The 23,287-nt window shown below is 39.8% G+C and overlaps 1 protein-coding gene across 2 annotated transcripts in view; it reads right to left on the bottom strand.

The window, feature by feature from the left end:
* The window catches only part of LOC123993530 (GPI ethanolamine phosphate transferase 2-like), a 127,124-nt gene that overhangs the window by 91,223 nt on the left and 12,614 nt on the right, over positions 1–23,287 (bottom strand). For both annotated transcript variants that reach the window (XM_046295779.1, XM_046295780.1), the window contains exons 3-4: positions 18,591–18,800; positions 17,099–17,287 (exon numbers count right to left, since the gene is read on the bottom strand). In XM_046295779.1, the coding sequence (XP_046151735.1) occupies positions 17,099–17,287; positions 18,591–18,800 (399 nt within the window). The remainder of the gene's footprint in view (positions 1–17,098; positions 17,288–18,590; positions 18,801–23,287) is intronic.

The raw sequence follows: 23,287 nt of genomic DNA, 5'->3' as shown, positions 1-23,287 counted from the left end.
TTATTGACTTGTCCTATACTTGTATTTGTTACCAAGGCATACATTTCAGAGAAAAAAAACCCCAGACCCCCACCTCAAACAGACCGTTTAAAAAAATGCTTGCCATTTCCTCAGAGGTTGACGTCATGTTTTAGACTGAGACATCCAGAAGAGGGGATTTATCAGGAAGAAAGTGTGGTATTCAAAAGGCAATAGAATTCCACAGACAGGGCAGGAATAGGGGTTGTGGAAATATGTGTTTGAAATAGAGTCCTGCTGCTGGAAGAAGTAGCCTCGCCTCATGTCCTCCCTTCACTGGAGCGAAACAGTGGAGTTTCCAAACAGCTCCTGAGGGGCTAGGCTCACTCTCTAGCTCTCTCCTCTGGGAATGAAAGGTGGTTAGCTCCGTTTCACTTCAAAGACCCCCTCAGCCACTCTCTTCCACGCAAGCCTGCATCCTTTAGCAGCCAGCGCAAGCTAACAAAAGCCTGAATCTCTGCCAGTTTAGCTGGTTGCCCTAACAGAGCCAGCTAACTTCTTCAACTCATTGGCATTTCATGTTACAGATGTAGGATCTCATTGGCATTTCATGAAGAGGAAAGAACTTATCCCAGCCATGAAAGCTGCCAGAGTGCATAGGGACATTGCTTACATCCGCTGTGACAGGCTCTTTGTCCACCCTCCCTCCCAAAGGCATAGAAGAGATGAGAGAGCCAAGACTATGTGTTACTAGCTTCAACCCTACAGCACCCCCCCCCTCCCCCAACTGATTCATGGACTGCTGAATGGGTTCTTTTCTCTTTGCTTTGTTTATTCTTTTCCATATTATGTCGATCTCTGATAAGCTACCCAAGAAAGGGCTAAAAATAGTCCATATTAATATATGTAGCCTGATATCCATAACATTAACATATTAGCCATTTCTGAGACTCACTTAGATAATTAATTTGATGATACAGCAGTAGCAATACAAGGATAACACCTACAGAAGAGACAGGAATGCTTGAGGTGTTGAGATATAAACGTCCTCTCACTGTCAACTGCGTTAATTTTCAGCAAACTAAACATGCGTGAATATACACACATACACACATATATTACACACACATTCATATCTATACACATACATCATCTCAGCAAAAATAAATTTCCCTTTTTCAGGACGCTGTCTTTCAAAGATAATTCGTAAAAATCCATATAACTTCACAGGTCTTCATTGTAAAGGGTTTAAACACTGTCTCATATACTTGTTCAATAAGCTGTTTAAAAGGCACAGTCAACTTAGTGTATGTAAACTTCTGACACACTGGAATTGTGATACAGTGAATTCAATGTGAAATAATCTGTCTAACAATTGTTGGAAAAATGACTTGTGTCATGCACAAAGCAGATATCCTAACAGACTTGCCAAAACGATAGTTTGTTAACAAGAAATTTGTGGAGTGGTTGAAAAACAAGTTTTAATAACGCCAACCTAAGTGTATGTAAACTTCCGACCTCAACTGTACATACCGGTACAAAAAATCTATTTAGTCTCAAATAAATAATGAAACATGTTCAATTTAGTTGAAATAATGCAAAAACAAAGTGTTGGAGAAGTGAAAGTGCAATATGTGCCATGTAAAAAAGCTAACGTTAAAGTTCCTTGCTCAGAACTTATGAAAGCTGGTGGTTCCTTTTAACATGAGTCTTCAATATTCCCAGGTAAGAAGTTTTAGGTTGTAGTTATTATAGGACTATTTCTCTCTATACCATTTGTATTTCATAGACCTTTGACTATTGGATGTTCTTATAGGCACAATAGTATTTCCAGCCTAATCTCGGGAGTTGATAGGCTTGAAGTCAAACAGTGCTGTGCTTGAAGCACAGCGAAGAGCTGCTGACAAACGGAGGAAAGTGAGGTTTGAATGAATGCTTACGAGCCTGCTGCTGCCTACCACCGCTCAGTCAGACTGCTCTATTAAATATCAAATCATAGACTTAATTATAATAAACACAGAAATACAAGCCTTTGGTCATTAATATTGTCAAATCCAGAAACTATAGTTTCGAAAACAAAATGTTTATTCTTTCAGTGAAATACGGAACCGTTACGTATTTTATCGAACGGGTGGCAATCCTAAGTCTAAATATTGCTGTTACATTGCACAACCTTCAATGTTATTTAAAATTTTGACAAATTAATTACGGTCTTTGTTAGGAAGAAATTATTTTCACACAGTTCGCAATGAGCCAGGTGACCCAAACTGCTGCATATACCCTGACTCTGCTTACACTGAAGGCAAGAGAAGTGCCACAATTTCAGGCACCGCATTGATTATATGCAACGCAGGACAAGCTAGTTAAACTAGTAATATCATCAAACATATGTAGTTAACTAGTGATTATGTTAAGATTGATTGTTTTTTATAAGATAAGTTAAATGCTAGCAAGCAACTTACCATGGCTCCTTGCTGCCTACACTCGGGTAACAGGTGGTCAAGCCTGCCACGCAGTCTCCTCGTGGATTGCAATATAATCGTACATAATTGGCATCTAAAAATGCAGATTACCGATTGTTTTGAAAACGGCCCTAATTATTAGGTCGACCTCTAATATATACACACACACACACACACACACACACACACACACACACACACACACACACACACACACACACACACACACACACACACACACACACACACACACACACACACACACACACACACACACACACACACACACACACACACAACTGTTCAAAAGTTTGGCGTCACTTAGAAATGTCCTTGTTTTTTAAAGAAAAGCACATTTTTTGGTCCATCAAATTGATCAGAAATACAGTGTAGACAATGTTAATGTTGTAAATGACTACTGTATTATAGGGTGTTGCTATAGACTACAAAGTGCTAACAGTCATTATCTAAATAATGTGTGTGAAATGCTTGATAGTGAAATGCTTGATAGTGTATGTGATGTAAACAGCGAGGTCTACGTTCTTGGGGATCTGATTGGTTTTCATCTAGCTCAAGTGGAATATGCTCACTGTAACCAGTGCCTGTAATCTGGTTCAGGTCATTATTCAACCTACCAGGGTGTTTACAATTACTACAGGAACTGGATCATACATATGAATTGATCACATTTTTACTAACACTATAGAACTTTGTTCTAAAGCTGTATTTGGACCCATTGGATCCAGTGATCGCAATATAGTGGATATATCCAGGAAAGCTAAAGCTCTAAAAGCTGGGCCTAAAATAGTGAAATATTCTGTTGTGACTTATGTGGATGACGTTAAACATAATTTGTTGGTCTGATGTGATTAATAAGGAGCATCCAGACGCTGTACTTAATACACTTTTGATTATTGATAAACAGGCACCTCTTAAGAAACCGACTGTTAGAACTGTTAAGGCTCCATGGATTGATAAGGAATTGAAAAGTTGTATGGTTGGGGCAAAAAGAGTAGCAAATAAGTCTGGCTCTACATCTGACTGCCTGACTTAGTGCAAATTGAGAAATTATGTGACTAATCTCAACAAAAAGAATAAACTATATTATGAAGCCAAGATCAATGATATGAAGAATGATGGGAATAACTTTGGAGTAGTTTCAATGAAATTATGGGCAGAAAGACAAATTCAAATCCATCTTTCATCGAATCAGATGCCTTATTCATCACAAAACCATTTGATGTTGCGGATTATTTAAATGATTACATTTCCCAGAGAGATGTTTATTTCCGTCGGCGCAACGCATCTAGAAACCTGGTGGCTTATCCGACAAATACAATGCTCATATCCCAAGAGAGCCATGTTTCCGTGAAACAAAGAATGTTACAATCTCTGAAAGGCAACCCTTGCCCTAATTTCATCTACCTTGTTGTCTAGAGACTGGACATTGGCGAGTATTATACTCGGAAACGGTGGGTGGTGTGCCCGCCTTCGATAGTCTGACCAGGAGGCGACTTTGTTTTGGGTTGGCCTCTGGGATTAGATCCAATGTCCTGGGTGGTGGTCTGGACAAAGGATCCGCTTCGGGAAAGTCGTATTCCTGGTCGTAATGTTGGTAAATTTAAATTGTGCTTATATTCAATAATTATTCCCAGCTGTATGTAATAGCACTTAAGATTTTCTGGGCTAACAATGTAAGAAATAATACATTTAAAAAAATAATACTGCATAGTTTCTTAACCTCTTCAGTCGACCCTCTACCTTTTCGAACATTCTGTTAAAAATCGCGCAACATTTCAGCGCCCTGCTACTCAGGCCATGAATATAGTATATGCATATGATTAGTATGTGTGGATAGAAAACAGACGTTTATAAAACTGGTTAAATCACGGCTGTGGCTATAACAGAACGTGCGTTTCATCGAAAAGTGTAAGAAAATCTGACCACTGAAAATGGAAATAAATATCCTTGCGCCACTTCCAGGAATTGTTCAAAGTGAACCGAATTACATGAGGCTGAGGTTTCAGTGCCTACAGCTTCCACACAATGTCTAGAGTCGTGTCATTTGATTCAGCTTTGATTCTTGGTCAAACCGAATCAAGGGAATCGATTCCCTCCGGTCTCTGACCGGATATTTTGGTTGAGAGTTACACGGACATTTTTTCCAGACGGACAGCTAAAGAGTATACTTCGCCTCATGATCAATTTGATCGCTTATTAACGTTTAATAATACCTAAAGTTGCATTACAAAAGTATTGCGAAGTGTTTTGTGAAAGTTTATCGTCGACTTTTTGAATTAAAAAAAATGACGTTACGTTATGAAACGCTATTTTTTTCCGTTTATCACACAGTCTTCATAGATCGATATCTAGGCTATATATGGACCGATTTAATTGAAAAAAAAGACCCAATAGTGATTATGGGACATCTAGGAGTGCCAACAAAGAAGATGGTCAAAGGTAATGAATGTTTTATATTTTATTTGTGCGGTTTGTGTAGCGACGACTATGCTAATTATTTTGTTTACGTCCCCTGCAGGTCTTTTGGGGTGTTACATGCTATCAGATAATAGCTTCTCATGCTTTCGCCGAAAAGCATTTTAAAAATCTGACTTGTTGCCTGGATTCACAATGAGAGTAGCTTTAATTCAATATCCTGCATGTGTATTTTAATGAATGTTTGAGTTTTAACTAATACTATTAGCATTTAGCATAGCGCATTTGCATTTCCAGAGCTCTAGATGGGACGCCTGCGTGCCAGGTAGGAGCAAGAGGTTAAGGACTCGAAGCGAGACGACCAACTCTGTCAGCGCCATCTTGCTTATTTCTCAAGGTAATTGACCGTTAATGAACAAACACGTTTAGCATCCCCAGGCATCCACGCATACAAGTCACTGATGTGCACCTTTGGAAATTCTACATTTAAAAAAAGTAAATTTAATATACACCATCACAATAAATCCATTATTTATTTTAGTTATTATAAGAAACATTATGAAATGAAGAAAATGTAATTCAGAAGAACAGAATATGAGTTGGCCTACTGTATGTTACCTGGCTGTGTGCCATGCCATAGGCTGTAGGCTAGTTCATTTAGCAGACAAGAGACTGTATGCTGAATGACATTCCATTACTTTATATTATATGATTGTATAGTAAGAAGAATATAATTGAACTTAGCTGGAAAAAAATAAAGGATATTTTTCCCATTGCGGAGCGGGTGCATATATGAAGTGTGTATGCTGAGCGTAAAAGTGATTATTTGAAACAGGTCCTATATGCTAGATTTAGAGTTATTTGGCAACTTAGAATGTCTTAGGGGCTGCAACTATAGGCTACTGATGATTTCAGAAAGTCACAATAAAAGCTGTGCTCTGTTCCTTGCCTCCGGCTGCACATAGTGTTCTCTCATCAAGTGATCTTATCTTCACTCATCAGACTATTCTCAATTTCATCTAGTCTTTACTAATAGGTCAAATTATTTTGTATTTACATTGTCCTATTATGAAACGGGCAGGAACACGGGCAGGGGGAAAAAATACATGTCAGCAGTATGCACTCGAATAGCTGACTCATGACTTTTGGTGTGGTGGTAATAGGGTCACCTAACACCAAATACAATGACCAAATACAACGCTGTTTCTCTGTAAACAAATTAACTAACTTTGAGCATGCTTATAGATAAGGGCACTCAACATTTACTGCACTGACAGAAATTACTAATGATTGGTTGAAAGACATTGAATATAAGTTTGTGTGAGCTGTACTCTCAGATTTCAGTGCAGCCTTTGATATTATTAATCATAACCTGTTGTTGAGAAAACTTGTGTTATGGCTGTTTAACCTCTGCCATATCGTGGATTCAGAGCTCTCTATTTAATAGAACTATAGAGGGTTTATAGAGGGTTTTCTATAGATGGTTTTCTTTCATGGAAGATTCTCTAATGTCAAAAATGTAAAGTGTGGTGTACCGCAGGGCAGCTCTCTTGGCCCTCTACTCTTTTATATTTTTTTTTACCAATGACCTGCCACTGGCATTAAACAAAGCTTGCGTGTCCATGTATGCATCAGCAACCACAGCTAGTGAAGTCACTGCAAACCTAAACAAAGAGTTGCAGTCAATGTTTGAATGAGTGGCCAGTAATAAACTGGTCCTGAACATCTCTTAAAACTAATCATTCCCTAAATTGTAGACTTCAGCTGAATCTGGTAATGAACGGTATAGTTGTTGAGCAATCTTAGGAGACTCAATTACTTGGTTTTACCTTAGATCACAGGTATCAAACTCATTCCACAGAGGGCTGAGTGTCTGGTTTTTGCTCTTCCCTTGTACTTGATTGATGACTTAAGGTCACTAATAATTTAGGAACTCCCCACACCTGGTTGTCTAGAGCTTAAATTACAGGAAAAAAATAAAAACCTGTAGACTAGGCCATTCATGGAATGAGATTGACACCCCTACCTGAGTGGTCTGTCTGTGAAAGATGATCTGCTTTTCTGATACCATACTCCACAAAGCAAGTCCTGCAGGCTCTAGTTTTATCTGGATTATTGTCCAGTCTTTTGGTCAAGTGCTGCAAAGAAGGACCTAGTTATGCTGCAGTTGGCCCAGAACAGAGCAGTAATTATTGTTTTTCATTGTAAATCAGAGAGCTAATATCAATACTATGCATGTCAGTCTCTCTTCGCTTCTTGTTTTTATAAGTAACATGAATGTGTTGGAAATTCCAAATTGTTTGCATAGTCGACTTACACACAGCATTGACAGACACACACTTACACCACCAGAAATGCCACCAGGGGTCTTTTCAAAGTCTCCAGGTTCAGAACAAATTCAAGGAATTTGCTACCGCACGGCAAGCGAGCGGTACCAATGCACCAAGTCTGGAACCAACAGGACCCTAAAAAGCTTCTATCCTCAAGCCATAAGACTTCTAAACAGGACTGCTAAATAGCTAATCTAATGGCTACACTGAATACCTGCATTGATCATTTTTTGCAGACTATGCACACACAGATACTTGCACTGACACTCCAACACAAACACTTCATACGCCCACATATAACATGCACACTGACGACACACACACACACACTGCAACTACTGTCTATCATCTATCCTGTTGCGTAGTCACTTTACCCGTACATATATGTACAGTACATAGCTAACTCAATTACCTCATACCCCTGCACATCAACTCAGTATTGGTACTCCCTGTATATAGCCATGTTCTTTTCTACTCTCAGATATATATTATATATATAGATAGATATATATATATATATACACACACATATATATACACATACATATATACACATACATAAGTTGAAGTCGGACGTTTACATACACTTAGGTTGGAGTCACCAAAACTCGTTTTTCAACCACCCCAGAAAATGTATTGTTAACTTCTTCGATATAGGGGGCGCTCTTAATTTTTGGATGAAAAACGTTCCCGTTTTAAACAAGATATTTTGTCACGAAAAGATGCTCGACTATGCATATAATTGACAGCTTTGGAAAGAAAACACTGACGTTTCCAAAACTGCAAAGATATTGTCTGTGAGTGCCACAGAACTGATGTTACAGAAAAAACCCAGATAAAAATACAATCAGGAAGTGCCGCATTTTTTGAAACCGCCTCATGGCAATGACTCCTTATATGGCTGTGGAGGAGCTAGGAGTCAGCTTACCTTTTCCACATTTTCCCCAAGGTGTCTGCAGCATTGTGACGTATTTGTAGGCATATCATTGGAAGATTGACCCTAAGAGACTACATTTACCAGGTGGTCGCTTGGTGTCCTCCGTTGCAATTATTGCGTAATCTCCAGCTGCAGTACTTTTCTGTTTGCTACTGAGGAGAAACCCAACTGCCACGAAGGATTTATCATCGAATATATATGTGAAAAACACCTTGAGGATGATACTAAACAACGTTTGCCATGTTTCTGTCGATATTATGGAGTTAATTTGGAAAAGAATTTGGCGTTGTATTGAATGAATTTTCTTTTTTTTTCTTAGCCAAAAGTGATGAACAAAACGGAGCGATTTCTCCTACACAAATAATATTTTTGGAAAAAATTAACATTTGCTATCTAACTGAGAGTCTCCTCATTGAAAACATCCGAAGTTCTTCAAAGGTAAATTATTTTATTTGAATGCTTTTCTTGTTTTTGTGAAAATGTTGCCTGCTGAATGCTAGGCTTAATGCTATGCTAGGCTATCAATACTCTTACACAAATGCTTGTGTAGCTTTGATTGAAAAGCATATTTTGAAAATCTGAGATGACAGTGTTGTTAACAAAAGGCTAAGCTTGAGTTTCAATATATTTATTTAATTTCATTTGCGATTTTCATGAATAGGAAACGTTGCATTATGGTAATGCACTTGAGGCTATGATTACGCTCCCGGATACAGGATTGCTCGTCGCTAGAGGTTAACAAACTATAGTTTTGGCAAGTCGGTTAGGACATCCACTTTGTGCATGACAACAAGTCATTTTCCCAACAATTGTTTACAGACAGATTATGTCACTTATAATTTACTGTATCACAAGTCCATTAGGTCAGAAGTTAACATATACTAAGATAAACAGCTTGGAAAATTCCAGAAAATTGTCATGGCTTTAGAATCTTCTGATTGACTCAAATGATGTTATTTAGCCTATTGGAGGTGTACCTGTGGATGTATTTCAAGGCCTACCTTCAAACTCACTGCCTCTTTGCTTGACATCATGGGAAAATCAAATGAAATCAGCCAAGTCTTCAGAAATAAAATTGTAGACCTCCACAAGTCTGGTTCATCCTTGGGAGCAATTTCCAAAGGCTTGAAGCTACCATGTTCATCTGTACAAACAACAGTACGCAAGTATAAACACCATGGGACCACGCAGCCGTCATACTGCTCAGGAAGGAAATGCGTTCTTTGGTGCGAAAAGTGCACATCAATCCTAGAACAGCAACAAAGGACCTTGTGAAGATGCTGGAGGAAACAGGTACAAAAGTATCTATATCCACAGTAAAACGAGTCCTATATCGACATAAGCTGAAAGGTCGCTCAGCAAGGAAGAAGCCACTGCTCCAAAACGACCATAAAAGAGCCAGACTACGGTTTGCAACTGCACATGGGGACAAAGATCATACTTTTTGGAGAAATGTCCTCTGGTCCGATTAAACAAAAATAGAACTGTTTGGCCATAATGATCATCGTTATGTTTGGAGGAAAAAGGGGGAGGCTTGCAAACCGAAGAACAGCATCCCAACCATGAAGCACGGGGGTGGCAGCATCATGTTGTGGGGGTGGTGCACTTCACAAAATAGATGGCATCATGAGGCAGGGAAATTATGTGGGTATATTGAAGCAACATCTCAAGACATCAGTCAGGAAGTTAAAGCATAGTCGCAAATGGGTCTTCTAAATGGACAATGACCAGAAGCATACTTCCAAAGTTGTGGCAAAATGGCTTAAGGACAACAACGTCAAGGTATTGGAGTAGCTATCACAAAGCCCTGACCTCAATCCCATAGAACATTTGTGGGTAGAACTGAAAAAGCCTGTGCGAGCAAGGAGGCCTACAACCTGACTCAGTTACACCAGCTCTGTCAGGAGGAATGGGCCAAATTTCACCAAACTTATTGTGGGAAGCTTATAGAAGGCAACCTCAAACATTTGACCCAAATTAAACCATTTAAAGGCAATGCTACCTAATACTAATTGAGTGTATGTAAACTTCTGACCCACTGGGAATGTGATGAAAGAAATAAACCTGAAATAATTCACTCTTTACTAAGACTGGCTGTCGCCATTGGTGTTGTCTAATGGGGATCCTAATAAAATCAAAAATCTATATATTAATGTGAGCCAGTTTGCAGGATAATAATCCTGCAGCAACAGGAAATGTGAATTATTTTGTGGATTATAATTCATTGACATGGCTTCTTTTTTTCTTCCAAAGCCAGCTTCAAACTATGGGGGATGGGTGGGAAATTCTGTCTTTGTGTCTTCAATAGAAAGTCATTTAAGATTTGGTAAACCCATTGTCGGGCTCTTCCGAACTCACCAGGAAGCTAGTAGCACTGCATCCGTATACCCTAGTATTTAAACAAGCCACATTTCACAAAAATGTCTAGGCATATTTATTCATTCAAGAAACAATACTGAACCACAGAAACAGTATAAACTGCAAATGTGAAGACAGTAGGGCTTTAAGTAATAATCATTGGCACTGCGTGGAAAAAGGGGCAAACCTCCACTAGATGAAGACGAATGAATGCTAGCGCTGAGGCCTCAACCCCCCAAAACGCTTGCTCGACTTTGATTGGTGTTGAATCAGTGAGTCTAGGACCTGCTTGCTGCCACAGCTCTGTGAGGTGTCCTGACTGCCGGGCAATTTGTATTTCTGATTAAACAACCCTAGGGCCTCTTCAAGCGGGGTGTTCAGCACCAGCAGGAAAGTGTCAATCTGCCAGACATCGCAAGTTGCAGGTGCAGTCTGTTGGAAAGCAAGGAGACAAACATTGAAAAGTCTATCAGAGATGAAGATCGATGAACTGCGGGCGGAAAAATAATGTCCTTATCATCCCAGATTGGGTTATTTGTTCAGTTGAGTCTATAAGGAGGCAGAGCAAAAGTATTTTATTAGTATCCCCATTAGCTGTTGCTAATTAGCAGCTACTCTTCCTGGGGTCCGAAACAGAACAGGGGAGATATACAAATTATCATTCCCCTCTCCTGCAATTACATTTGAGGCAGCCATTGTGATTTACGATGCGGTACTGCCAGTGTGCTCATTTGTAGCTTACCAAACACATACGTTGCCGTGCCGTATTCCGATTGATTTAATGCCATGCTGCTGGGAGTAATCCACAAATTGTAAATGTTGCACATCTCGGAAGGAACAAGAAAAACAAACTAAAAGTTTATTTTCCACAAAACAAAAAAAAAACTCCTCTTATCCCAGCTTCAACAAAAGACAATTTGATATGAGTGTTCAACTTTTCACACAGCAAGTTCTGTGGGTGACGGGGAGTGCAATATGCAGCATCATAACAGAGTTTAGGTCCTTTAATTTCTTTTTTACATTTGAGTCATTTAGCTGACGCTCTTAACCAGAGCAACTTACAGGAGCAATTAGGGTTAAGTGCCTTGCTCAGGGGCAAATCGGCAGAGCCTTGACAGCTCAGGGGTTCGAACCAGCAACCTTTCAGTTACTGGCCCAACACTAACCACTAGGCTACCTACATCACGTCATTCCCAGATTGTAACGTGGGAGAGTGATGTGCTAGGAGAATAGGGGCTGACCCTGAAGCAAATTGTTGCAAGAATGAAAAAGGTAAAAGGTTGAGAGATGGCAGTGTCCTGCATGTCACCCTCCTATTACCGAGGACAGCACTCATCAGAGCTTTAAAAATGGGAAGAAAATCTATACTTTCAAACCAAATGACAAACGTTCTGAGCATCCGTGCTGAAAAGTTGATTGCACAGATGCCCACACTGAAAGAGAGAAAAATAAAGAGCTGTAACTCTCATGCCTTTCAATGTCATAGTGACATGAAATGTCATCCCAAAATGGATAAATGCATGGAAGTTCTCTGGGTAGTCGCACGAAGAGGATGTTTTTATGGATTCTTCTGTGGCTTGAAACAGACTATTCAAAGTGGTTCGATTCACAATTGAAGTCTGAAATATTCTGGTTTCACCTTTTAAAAATGCACAGTATCTGTAAACATCCTTTGGGGGCTTTGTAAGGAAAATGTTTTACCTTCCCAAAACAATCACAATCACATTCTTTGAGGTTCCCTTAGAGGCCTTCGGTCATTTCCACGAGTGACGAGAGACCGCTTTATCAAGCAAAGCTTTCTGTGAAGACCGTCTACTTTTAAGAGGTTCAACTTTGACTTTCTACATTCACATGCTCAAAACATGACATTTCAAGTAGTCAAGGTATAATTGTATTCTATTTGTTAATTATAATATGGATAATGCCTTGCATCAGCTGTTCAAGAATTGATCCATACATTATTATATGGGTGTGCATCTTTCTTTAGTTATTCAATACACATATTGATACATGTGCTTCAATATGATAGAGGAACCATTTAATACAATAACATGGTTCAATGTCTGGCTTGGCCTAACGGTAATAAACATCATAAATGTGTTGGATTAAGAATAAGACCAGAGTGACTGTGGGAAAATTATTGTCCTGTATGTGTATAAGGGAACGTCCTGCCCTTTAAGACAGAAACACCAATCACTTGAGGCTGAGAGCAAAGGTTAACTTGCAGCTGTGCTTTAGAGACAGACTTGTCTTAACTTTCTCATTTCTGCTATGAAATACCACCTCCGCTGCTGTCTGTACAGAAATCTACACCAAACCTGTCTCTCTCCAACCACCCCACCTTCTGCATGACATGCCTCCAACGGATCCTGCCCCGAGTGCAACGCTCAGATCAAGCTTTCAGATCAACAAAAATCTGAAGAACTTGGCAGAGCAGCTGAAAGAAGAGGCGAGACAGGAAAGGAACAAAGTTTATTGGTGCCCAGACCAACACCAGGAACTGAGCCTGTTCTGCAAGCTCATCTGCCTGGCGTCTCGGGATGGAAGCGAGCACGTCAGCCACTCAATCAGGCCTCTCAGAGAACAGGAGAATCAGGTGAAGAGGGAGGTGTTGGTTTGTTGTTTCTCTTGTTATTGCAGACCTCAGCACAACATAGAATAACACAACCACCACTTACAGAAAGAGGAATCTTCTGCTCTGAACTAAGATTAACTCCTGGGATGCAGGCTGACATGGACATGGCTGAGTTTGGGGGGTTTCTAAATTGATGGATACCTAAACCACAAGGTGATGTAATCTGCAAGACTGAAACTCCATCCTACCCTAGAAAACAAATAACGGTTTATTCTGTTTGTAACAACATTCCAGAGATCATTGTAACAAATTCGTATGAATGTTTTAACCATTTTTATCGCAGTATTTAGGTGACCCTCGTACTTGAATTGCTTTGTATAAATATACTAGTAAACACATAGCACATCCTGAAAAACGATAACAACAACGAACACATTCATCTGAAAAAAACTCTTACATTCTTTCCAAAATAACAAATAGAATTGATAAAGTGATTATGCATGTCAAAGAAAGTGTGAATGGCTGGTCATTTAAAGCAGTGGTTCCCAAACCTTTTTGGTGGGAACCACACATGCGGAGATCATCCGTTCACCTACTCTGCGTCTCACAAAGACACGGCGGCTGGAACTAATAAACTCACATTTTGACTCATCAGACCAAAGGACAGATTTCCACCGGTCTAATGTCCATTGCTCGTGTTTCTTGGCCCAAGCAAGTCTCATTTTCTTATTGGTGTCCTTTAGTAGTGGTTTCTTTGCAGCAATTCAACCATGAAGGCCTGATTCACGCAGTCTCCTCTGAAGAGTTGATGTTGAGATATGTCTGTTACTCTGTGAAACATTTATTTGGGCTGCAATCTGAGGTGCATTTAACTCTAATGAACTTATTCTCTGCAGGAGAGGTAACTCTGGATATTCCTTTCCTGTGGTGGTCCTCATAAGAGCCAGCTTCATCATAGCGCCTATTGCGACAGCAGTTTAAGACATTTTCAAACTTCTTGAAACATTCGTATTGACTGACCTTCATGTCTTAAAGTAATGATGGACAGTAATTTCTCTTTGCTTATTTGAGCTGTTGTAGCCATAATATGGACCAAATAGGGTCATCTTCTGTATACCACCCCTACCTTATCATAACAACTGATTTAGCTCAAACGAATCAAGGAAAGAAATTCCACAAATGTAACTTTTCACAAGGCACACCTGTTAATTGAAATGCATTCCAGTTGGCTACCTCATGAAGCTGGTTGAGAGAATGCCAAGAGTGTGTATAGCTGTCAAGGCAAATGGTGGCTACTTTGAAGAATCTGTTATGATATGTTTTGATTAAAAAAATTTGGTTACTACATATGTGTTATTTTATCATTTTGATGACTTCACTATTATTCTATAATGTAGAAAATAGTACAAAGAAAGAAATCCGCTGGCATGAGTAGGTGTGTCGAAACTTTTGACTGGTACTGTATATCAACCTCCGAAATCGAGAACCAATTATTTCGATACATTGAATGGTTGCATACACTGAAAGACAAACATTCAGTGTATACAAGAAATTGGTTCTCACTGGTAAACGTACTTCTAAATTAAATTGATTGCAAGTTCTGTGTGATCTAGTTCCTGTGTGTGTGTCCTGGCTTTTCCATTTAAAATGTGTGTACTCCACAGTGCAGTTCTACTTTCAAAGACATCCGAGGATATGAGCTGAACTGAATGCATTATCAAAGAAGTCTACAGTACAAGAGGGATGATGTTGATGTTCATGATGTTATTTCATGGCTAATGCTCTACTGCTTTGTGTGAGAATTGGCCCCCTGTCCCTCTTCTAAAAAGTAAAGTGTTCTCGCTCTGGATGATTGAGATTGACCATGGGATGAGGAAAATCTGTAAGGACATGTCTATTTTACACTCGTTCCTCTCTCTTCCTCTCCGTTTAACTGGGATATAGTCACTCCCGTTGTCTGTAGACAACATGATATCCTTCCTTAGGGAGCTTTTAGTCATTCAGTTTTTATTATTATTCTTTTGTTTTTTTTATCCTCTTAGGTTTGTTGTGTACTACATTTTTTCATCGTTTTTTCCTGTGAAGCAAGTTGCATTCCATGTCTGAAATGTGCTGTATAAATAAAGCTTGATATGATTTAATGATAGAACATCAGTCCTTTGTGTAAAGACAAGGATTAAAAAGGCCTAGACCATGGCTGGTCTGGAGCTACGCACCACTGCTTTCGCACCAAGGTTCCTAGAGATGAAAGGATTTTTAGTTAGACTATGTTCAATAGATTAGCCTTCATAAACTGACAGTAACTATCTTTGGTACCTTAATTATATTATTTCCTTATTTTCTGAGAAGAGTGTTGCCTTCAGCAGCCATTACACAGAGGGGGAAAGAGAATCATCTAAACCTCAGTGGACCAGACAGTTTAAATAAGTGGGGACATGATGTTGATAGCACTAGCAGATATGGCAGATTGTGCCCGCAACGTTTCCTCTCTTGTTGTTTCGGCGATCGGTGGATTCGGCAGTGGCAGGGAACAGACTCACAACGTGGCTGGTTTAAGGGAGTTGACATATGCTGATCAAGCCCGGATTTTCTTTGCCTCCATATTCCCTTTCATCGAAGGCTGTGAGAACCCAGAAGCAGGAGTATATTTGACAGGGCTGCTTTCAGCACCGTGGAAAAACATGCTTAGAAATCAAATTGTGCACATGAGAAAAGACAACAGAAGATGTGCCAGAGTGGAGTTGGCCTTCTGAGCAATCCATTGTGTTCAAGATTGTTGTTTTTCCTCCAAAAATGAAGAGGCTGCAACTTGGAAAACTTCAACCCAAATCCTGTTTAGTTAAGCTATACAACAAAAATACACCTTTGATGGTCAAGACAACACCAATTCAAGTAAGCATATTGTCAAACATGAACTTAAACCATTTAAGTAGCAAGACTAATGGTTTAGAAAAGCCTGCCCTAGTAAGAATGACCATCTTCAATGATGTCCAGAGTCCCTCCACCTCTGTTTTTAGAAGTAGCCACTGCCCAGTAGCTTGTCCATTAACAAATGTCAGTCCTATTGTATTGTGTGAACACTAAAAATAGCAATTGAATCCCTCCCCCTCCAGAAACTGTAGCCAGAATGCATGTTGTTCCGCAGTGCAGGTACTGGCTTCTCCTTTATAAATCAGGGCAGGACAAAGTAGGCCAGAAGCTCAAACTACCTTTTTACCGGCGGAGCCAAGGAAGCCTGCGTTTGATTGTCTCCCAGACGACCACTATGCACGATGCCTCATTTATTTTATCACAGCACCGGCACAGCGTGAAGAAACAGGATATCGGTAGTTCGGCAAGGTAATGAAAGTCACTGGAAGGTTTTATACCTCGAAACCCATTGAAAGTCTACTCGTTATCTCAGTCATCTAAGGGAACATACTTTGCGGGTTTTTCACAGAGCTCTAAGAGAGACTCAATGGGACCACAATAGAATATATTCACATTTACACAATGGTACTGTGTAAAGAACAGTAGAGGCAACAGCAGCAGGCTTCCACTGGGAGAGTTTGGAGCCTTTGAAGCACAATTCATTCAAAGAGCTCCCTGCTGAATATGCGCAAGAGTTAAAAAGCTAACATGGTTAAATATGCACAAGAACACCGTTTTCAGTCAGGATCCTATTAAAAAAAGGAAAAGGACTGTTGAGCGCTTCAAACGCATTTATCAAAAAAGGACATTCTCCCAGAAACAAATGATGATACTTGTCATCATTATCCAGCCGCATTACAAGAAGATGAAAATAAACGGGATCTTTCCAGACATGCAAGTGATTTGTAAATGGAAAATTAAGTTTAAACATTTTTTTCTTCGAATATTGATTAGAACAATATATACACAGACTATATCTTTCAATTCCTCTCTGGCAGTGAAATGGACTGCCTGAATATAATGCAAATGTTCTTTTTAATTTCACAAAACAACCCATTGAGAATGAAAAGGCAACATCTGAACTCCAAAGTAAATATGTGTAATTTTGCTATTGAAAAGTAGGCTGCTATACCTTTAAGATGAGAGAGCCATGAATCTTCTTGAGGATGTCATCCATCTCCATTAGTTTGGGCTGGATGAGGGAGCTGTGGGGTCCACTGATGTGGCCGATGTGGTCCAGGCCCAGGTAGTGCAAGATCAGAATGTCCCAGTCGTCTCTCTTCAGGGTGCTGTCCAGGTGACGCGTCACGTTGTTGTCAACCTGGGAAAAGTCAGGGCGGACATATAGTATCAACACAGAAAACTCCTGATTGTGTCATTGTTTCTGAATCTGACGAACTGTGTACAGTATAGGGGTGTGACGTTTAAACTAATTTAGGATCGTTAGTGTTTAGAAAAAATCTGTTAAGGAAGCTTTTTTTTTTTTTTTTACAAAATCACAGTGCAGTTATAGCAAAACTACTATTAACGGTCCCAATCACGATCATAAAGGCAAAAAACTTTAGTATTACAAATACCTAATGCAACAATGCTGTAAGTATTAAATGATTTGCCATGGATATAAAGCGCTCAGCACGTCATCGTCATTAACAATTGGAAAAATAGTGAGACAGGGAAGCGACAGCAGCAAAGTTCTGTATGGCAATTCTTTGAGAAGTTAAACGAGAAGGCGATGAAACGCTAACTCTGCGAGGTGGAAATGAGCTACAGTGGCAGTACAGGTGCAATTATGAAAGAGAGGCACCGTGAGACCCAACCCATTGCTGGCAGCAGTTCGATAAGGGGCAGAGTGAGGAATTCCCAGCGCTGGTTACAGAAATAATTGCAGTTGATATGCAGCGATTGTCAATGGTAGAGGAAGCCGGCATCAATACCCTAATGGCATATCTAGAACCAGACTAAAAGATGCCAGAAATCTGACATTGTACAATGATAGCTCTGCCAGTATAAAGCACAAGCTCTCAAACACCTTACGTGGCAAAAACAGCTAATTGTGGGACATCTGTGAACACGCTGTCATACATTACTGCAACTAGCCATCATATTGATGATAAGAAGCACCTACTGACAACTTGGAGGAGAGGCACACAACAGAGAACCTAAAACAGCATCAATACCATCATTGCTGAGTGGGTGAGGACAGCAGTAAGGTGAGCACTGTCTGGTATGGTTTCCACAAGTTACCACAGCCACAAATGTGGGGATGTATGTAAAAATGTATGAAAACAAGAAGTATATTTTTGGATAAGGTTAGCGGTGTGGTTAAGGTTAGGGTAAGAATTCAAATCACATTTTAAGAAGATAAATTGTATAAATAGGCTGGGTTTGACTTTCTGGCAGTGGTAACTAGTGACAAATGGTAGGCATATGGGGTCATATTCAGAACCACATATGAATTGTGAATTCACGTCTTTTTTTCTTTCTTTTTTACATTTAAACGTAATATTGTTTTTTACATTTGTCACATCCCTAGTAGAGTATGTTTGAAGTATTACATAATAGAAAAATATTCAACTTCAGTCAATATGACCCTGACCTTCAAACAGATAACGACATTGACTGACCTCGGTGTAGTCGGACACGAAGAAAGAGGTCGTGCCATCGTACTCCATGAAGTGCTTGGGGAAGAGCTTCACCCAGGTGTCGTCCCCGTAGAACACCATCCGCTTGCCCGCTGCCTTGGCCTGCCAGATGAGGTTGTCCTCCAGCAGCGCTGGGGAGTTCAGGTTCATCACCACGTCGATGAAGCCTGGGATACTACCTGTGGTCAGGGCCTAAAGAGGGAGCAGAAGGGGAAGGGCCAAGGGAGTTTGTCAACCTACGTACGTAAGCTAGCAATAGGCTAATTATGCAACATATTACCAGATGTAAAGGGTAAAAATCATTGTCTCTGTGTAGCCTATCAATGTTAAAGAAAGAGTAAAAATGATTGTCTCTGTGTAAACTATCAATCAGTGTTGTGTTGTTTGAAAACACCTAAAGTGAGACTGATTCAAGACGAGGACCAGAGCAAATCGAGTCCGAGTTAAGACCAAGACCGGAGTGGGGGCACGACCGAGTCAAAACTGATAAAGAGGGGATCAAGGGGTCTGAAACAGAGTTGAGACCAGAGAAATGTGAGTCCAAATCAAGACCATGATTTAATTTTGTCAAACACCACATAATAGGAGTTCAAAATGTCCAGAATTTCTGTGTTCCTACTTCAGAACAACATATGGATTCTTTAGGCATTCAGAAGTAAAAACAAATGCAGGCTGAGGGAAAATAGAGCCACTCTACAAATTATTACTAACCCACAAACACAGTGGGGAACAATGGGCCTTCCACACCTTCAGAGAAGGGCTAAGGATTTATAAATAATTATTATAATAATCTGTTTTTGTTGTAAAGGAAATGGTTAACACTGCTAGTCTCTGGGGATATACATCTAGCTAGCTAAGTCAGCCATTGGCTAAGGCGGCCATCAGAAGCTAGATAAAAGGCATCAGCCATCTGTATTAGGGCAACATTTTGGAGTGACAGTGGAATCATTTTGGAGTGACAGTGGAATCAATCACTCAACATTTTGACTTACTGGGTGGAGCTGTTTTACAAAAACATATGGAAGCGTCTGCCTTCTTGAAGGCCAACAGGTCCCTCACTGTTCAATAGCGAGCAGTAGCTTTCCCACGGTCAAGTAACTAGCTTTTGTTGTCGGCTAGTTTGCCGCTGATACAACAGGTGTTAGCAAAGAGAATGTTGTTGCTAATTTGTTAGCTTCTCTCTTTTAAAGAATAACTTTCAACAAATTAAGATAATCTGGTTAGTGGAACTGTATTTTTTATTGCAGCGCGCTTGCTGTTAGCCATCTCTTTGAGAATAACTTTTGTGTGAACCATTGTTGCATTTAAAGTGGAACTGAAAGCATTTTAGCATCACTCCGATTTGGTCATTTTCACGTTTTCATAAATTCATAGAATGTTTGGGTATTGGCGTATACTAAGACATTTGTGAAAATGATGTAGTAATATAGTAAGGGAGAGTGGTAATGTATTTGGACAATTAGACAATGCAGTAAATAAAACATCGGTCTTGTCCAGGACCAGAGTCTATACAGACCGATGTGCTATAGTCAATCACAGCTACACAAAAGTCACAAAATACACCTGAATGGATTTCTGCAAATATTGCATGTAAACACCATGGGAGTCCTCTTACATTTGGGAACTTTACACTCCTATTGATCAAACAACCATGAAAAGGTAGGCTCTCTCTAACTCAGTTATGCATATATCAACAACAAGATCAACGACTAATGCTAGCCAAAGCAAGATGAGCTAAAGTCTAACGAAGGAACATTAGATAAACCCTCTCGAACAGTTTCAGCTAGTTGGCCGTCAAAATTGTACTGATAAACGTTGGGGAATTTTAGCCTCCTTGTCCTTCTTCAGTTTGCCTACCATGCCTAACATGCTTGCCCCAACCAAGCACCCAAGCTAACTGGCTAAAGTTGGCTAGCTAGCTACTTCCAGACATAAATGAGAGAACCCCTCACTCTGACCGTTTTACTCATAGTAGCAGAGCTGGTTAGGCTGCCTATTAGTTATCTAGAGCGTTCTTGACTAACTATGACTTTTTTTGCCCAAGTTTACTGACACCGGCCATATTAAGTGGGTGTTGCACATTCGTAAATGAATTCTTAGTTCTCAGACGAGAGTGCTCTGAAATGAGAGGAGATAGTGAACTCAAGAGATATGCTAACTGGATAACAGTCGTTCAAGTTCTTGCTAGCTAACCAAATAACACCTGCATCTCTAGCTGTGTATTGCCACCGAAAAACAACCCCTCCAATGGCATGACATGACATTCTCCTATGACTAACTTGTGATCAATGCCTTTGCTAGTTAAATTGTATTGACATTCCCAGACCATTTTTGTCCAGAATATTGAGTCATTGAAACTGAAACATGGCAGCAAACAATGTACCAGGCCAGCTCTGATTTACAACCTGATAGCAATACTTCCTGCACTACCAAGAAATGTATTGGTTAATTATATTAATCATGCATTGAACTGCATCCATCTCTTCTGCCAAATATGCCTTAGTGTACGTCATGGAAAGTTGAGTCAAATCTATTTTTAAAACTTATAAAGTTGGTTCTGTAGCATAAACTGGGAATTTTATATTGTTTACTGATATAATGATATTTTTATATTCCATATCTGTAAAGTAGTTGAAACACTATCAGTTAGACTTTAAGTCACTGTTTACTCTGTGTGCTAAACATGAAGTGTTTCTAGAATGGGAAGTAATAGTTGTACATTCCAATTGGATAATGCTTAATGGTTGTGTTTTTGTATTCTTCTTATTCCTACTGGCTAATTATGTCCAAGTCTATGGACTGCTTATACTTTAACATCATGCTGTGTGTGACTGCTGTCTTTCCATCAGCCCTATGCAGTGGTGCCTAGAGAAGTGGGTATACTCTAATTTTGCCAAAAAGTTCCCAAATGGCCCGCCCAGCGAAGAAAAGGCGCGTGTGTGAAAAGTGTTTTTGTATGTATGTTTTTTAAGAGTTTTCCTATAGATCTTTCTGATTTTCACTTTTAAATTATTATTTTTTAGAAGAAGACAACTTTGATCATCTAAGTCTTCAACAATGCTGAAACCACATCAATCTGATTGGGTGGGCCTGTCAGGGCCTAGCTCCCCAGTGGGTGGGCCTCTGTCCACCTAGGCCCATCCACGTCTTCCCTACAAACAGCACATGATGACAATTGCACATCACAAATAGCCTACTAACCAACCCTTAGAAGTAAACTTTTTCAATACCTGGTTTGCATACCGATTGTTGCCTTTGTTAGCATTTACTGTTAGATCTTATGAATTGAAACATCTTTCCTACCATACCAGCTACCGATTGAGCTGGTATGGTAATCAGTTGAGAGCTGCACACTTGCTGCCTGCAGATGATTTTCCGCTGAAACTAGGCTGTGTGTGCAGTGCGCATTTGAATATATTTCACAGGCTTTACGATTGTGTAGGCTACTTTTTGCATGACTTCTCTATTGTACTACATAATTGATAAATCATATACCTCCAATACACTACCATGATATGCAGTATAGATTAAGAAGTGAGTATACGCAATGCCCACAAACAAAAGTGGGTATACGGCTTATACCCGCGTATACCCTCCACTGCACCACTGGCCCTTTATACTTTACAAAAAGTGCACTTTCCTACAGTGTGTGCTGAAATTACGATTGCTGTCCTTTCAGAATCATGAACCTGTCACACACTGAAGGCCTATAGGTTCGCCAGTGCACAAACGTGTCTATAATAAAGGCTGTTAATTAAGATATTACTGTTTTAATAGATAAGTAAATATTTGGCCTGAAGAAGCACTTTTATGCGCCCTCTGAATGAAAGCTGAGTGTTTTACTCTGCTGATCTCAGGAAGAAATTACGAGTCCTTACTAGAGGTCGACCGATTAATCAGAATGGCCGATTAATTAGGACCGATTTCAAGTTTTCATAACAATCGGAAATCTGTATTTTTGGGCGACGATTTGACGATTTAAAAAAAATGATTTAATCTTTATTTAACTAGGCAAGTCAGTTAAGAACACATTCTTATTTTCAATGACGGCCAAGAAACAGTGGGTTAACTGCCTCGTTCAGGGGCAGAACGACAGATTTTCACCTTGTCAGCTCAGGGGGATCCAATCTTGCAACCTTACAGTTAACTAGTCCAACGCAATAATGACCTGCCTCTCTCATTGCACTCCACAAGGAGACTGCCTGTTACGCAAATGCAGTAAGCCAAGGTAAGTTGCTAGCTAGCATTAAACTTATCTTATAAAAAACAATCAATCATAATCACTAGTTAAATCACTGTGTTGCATATAATCTGACTGAGCATACAAGCAAACAAGTATGTATCTAAGTATCAGCAGATCTTCGTTGTGCGTCAAGCATTGCACTGTTTATGACTTCAAACCTATCAACTCCCGAGATGAGGCTGGTGTGACCGAAGTGAAACAGCTAGCTAGTTAGCGCGCGCTATTAGTGTTTCAAACTTTACTCGCTCTGAGCCTTGGGGTGGTTGTTTCCCTTGCTCTGCATGGGTAACGCTGCTTCGATGTGGTGGCTGTTGTCGTTGTGTTGTTGGTTTAAGCCCAGGGAGGAGCGAGGTGAGGGACAGAAGCTATACTGTTACACTGGCAATATTAAAGTGCCTATAAGAACATCCAATAGTCAAAGGTTAATGAAATACAA

This window comes from Oncorhynchus gorbuscha, linkage group LG13, assembly GCF_021184085.1.
Source record: "Oncorhynchus gorbuscha isolate QuinsamMale2020 ecotype Even-year linkage group LG13, OgorEven_v1.0, whole genome shotgun sequence".
NCBI classification, from domain to species: Eukaryota; Metazoa; Chordata; class Actinopteri; order Salmoniformes; family Salmonidae; genus Oncorhynchus; species Oncorhynchus gorbuscha.
This window is presented reverse-complemented; position numbering and strand designations above follow the sequence as displayed.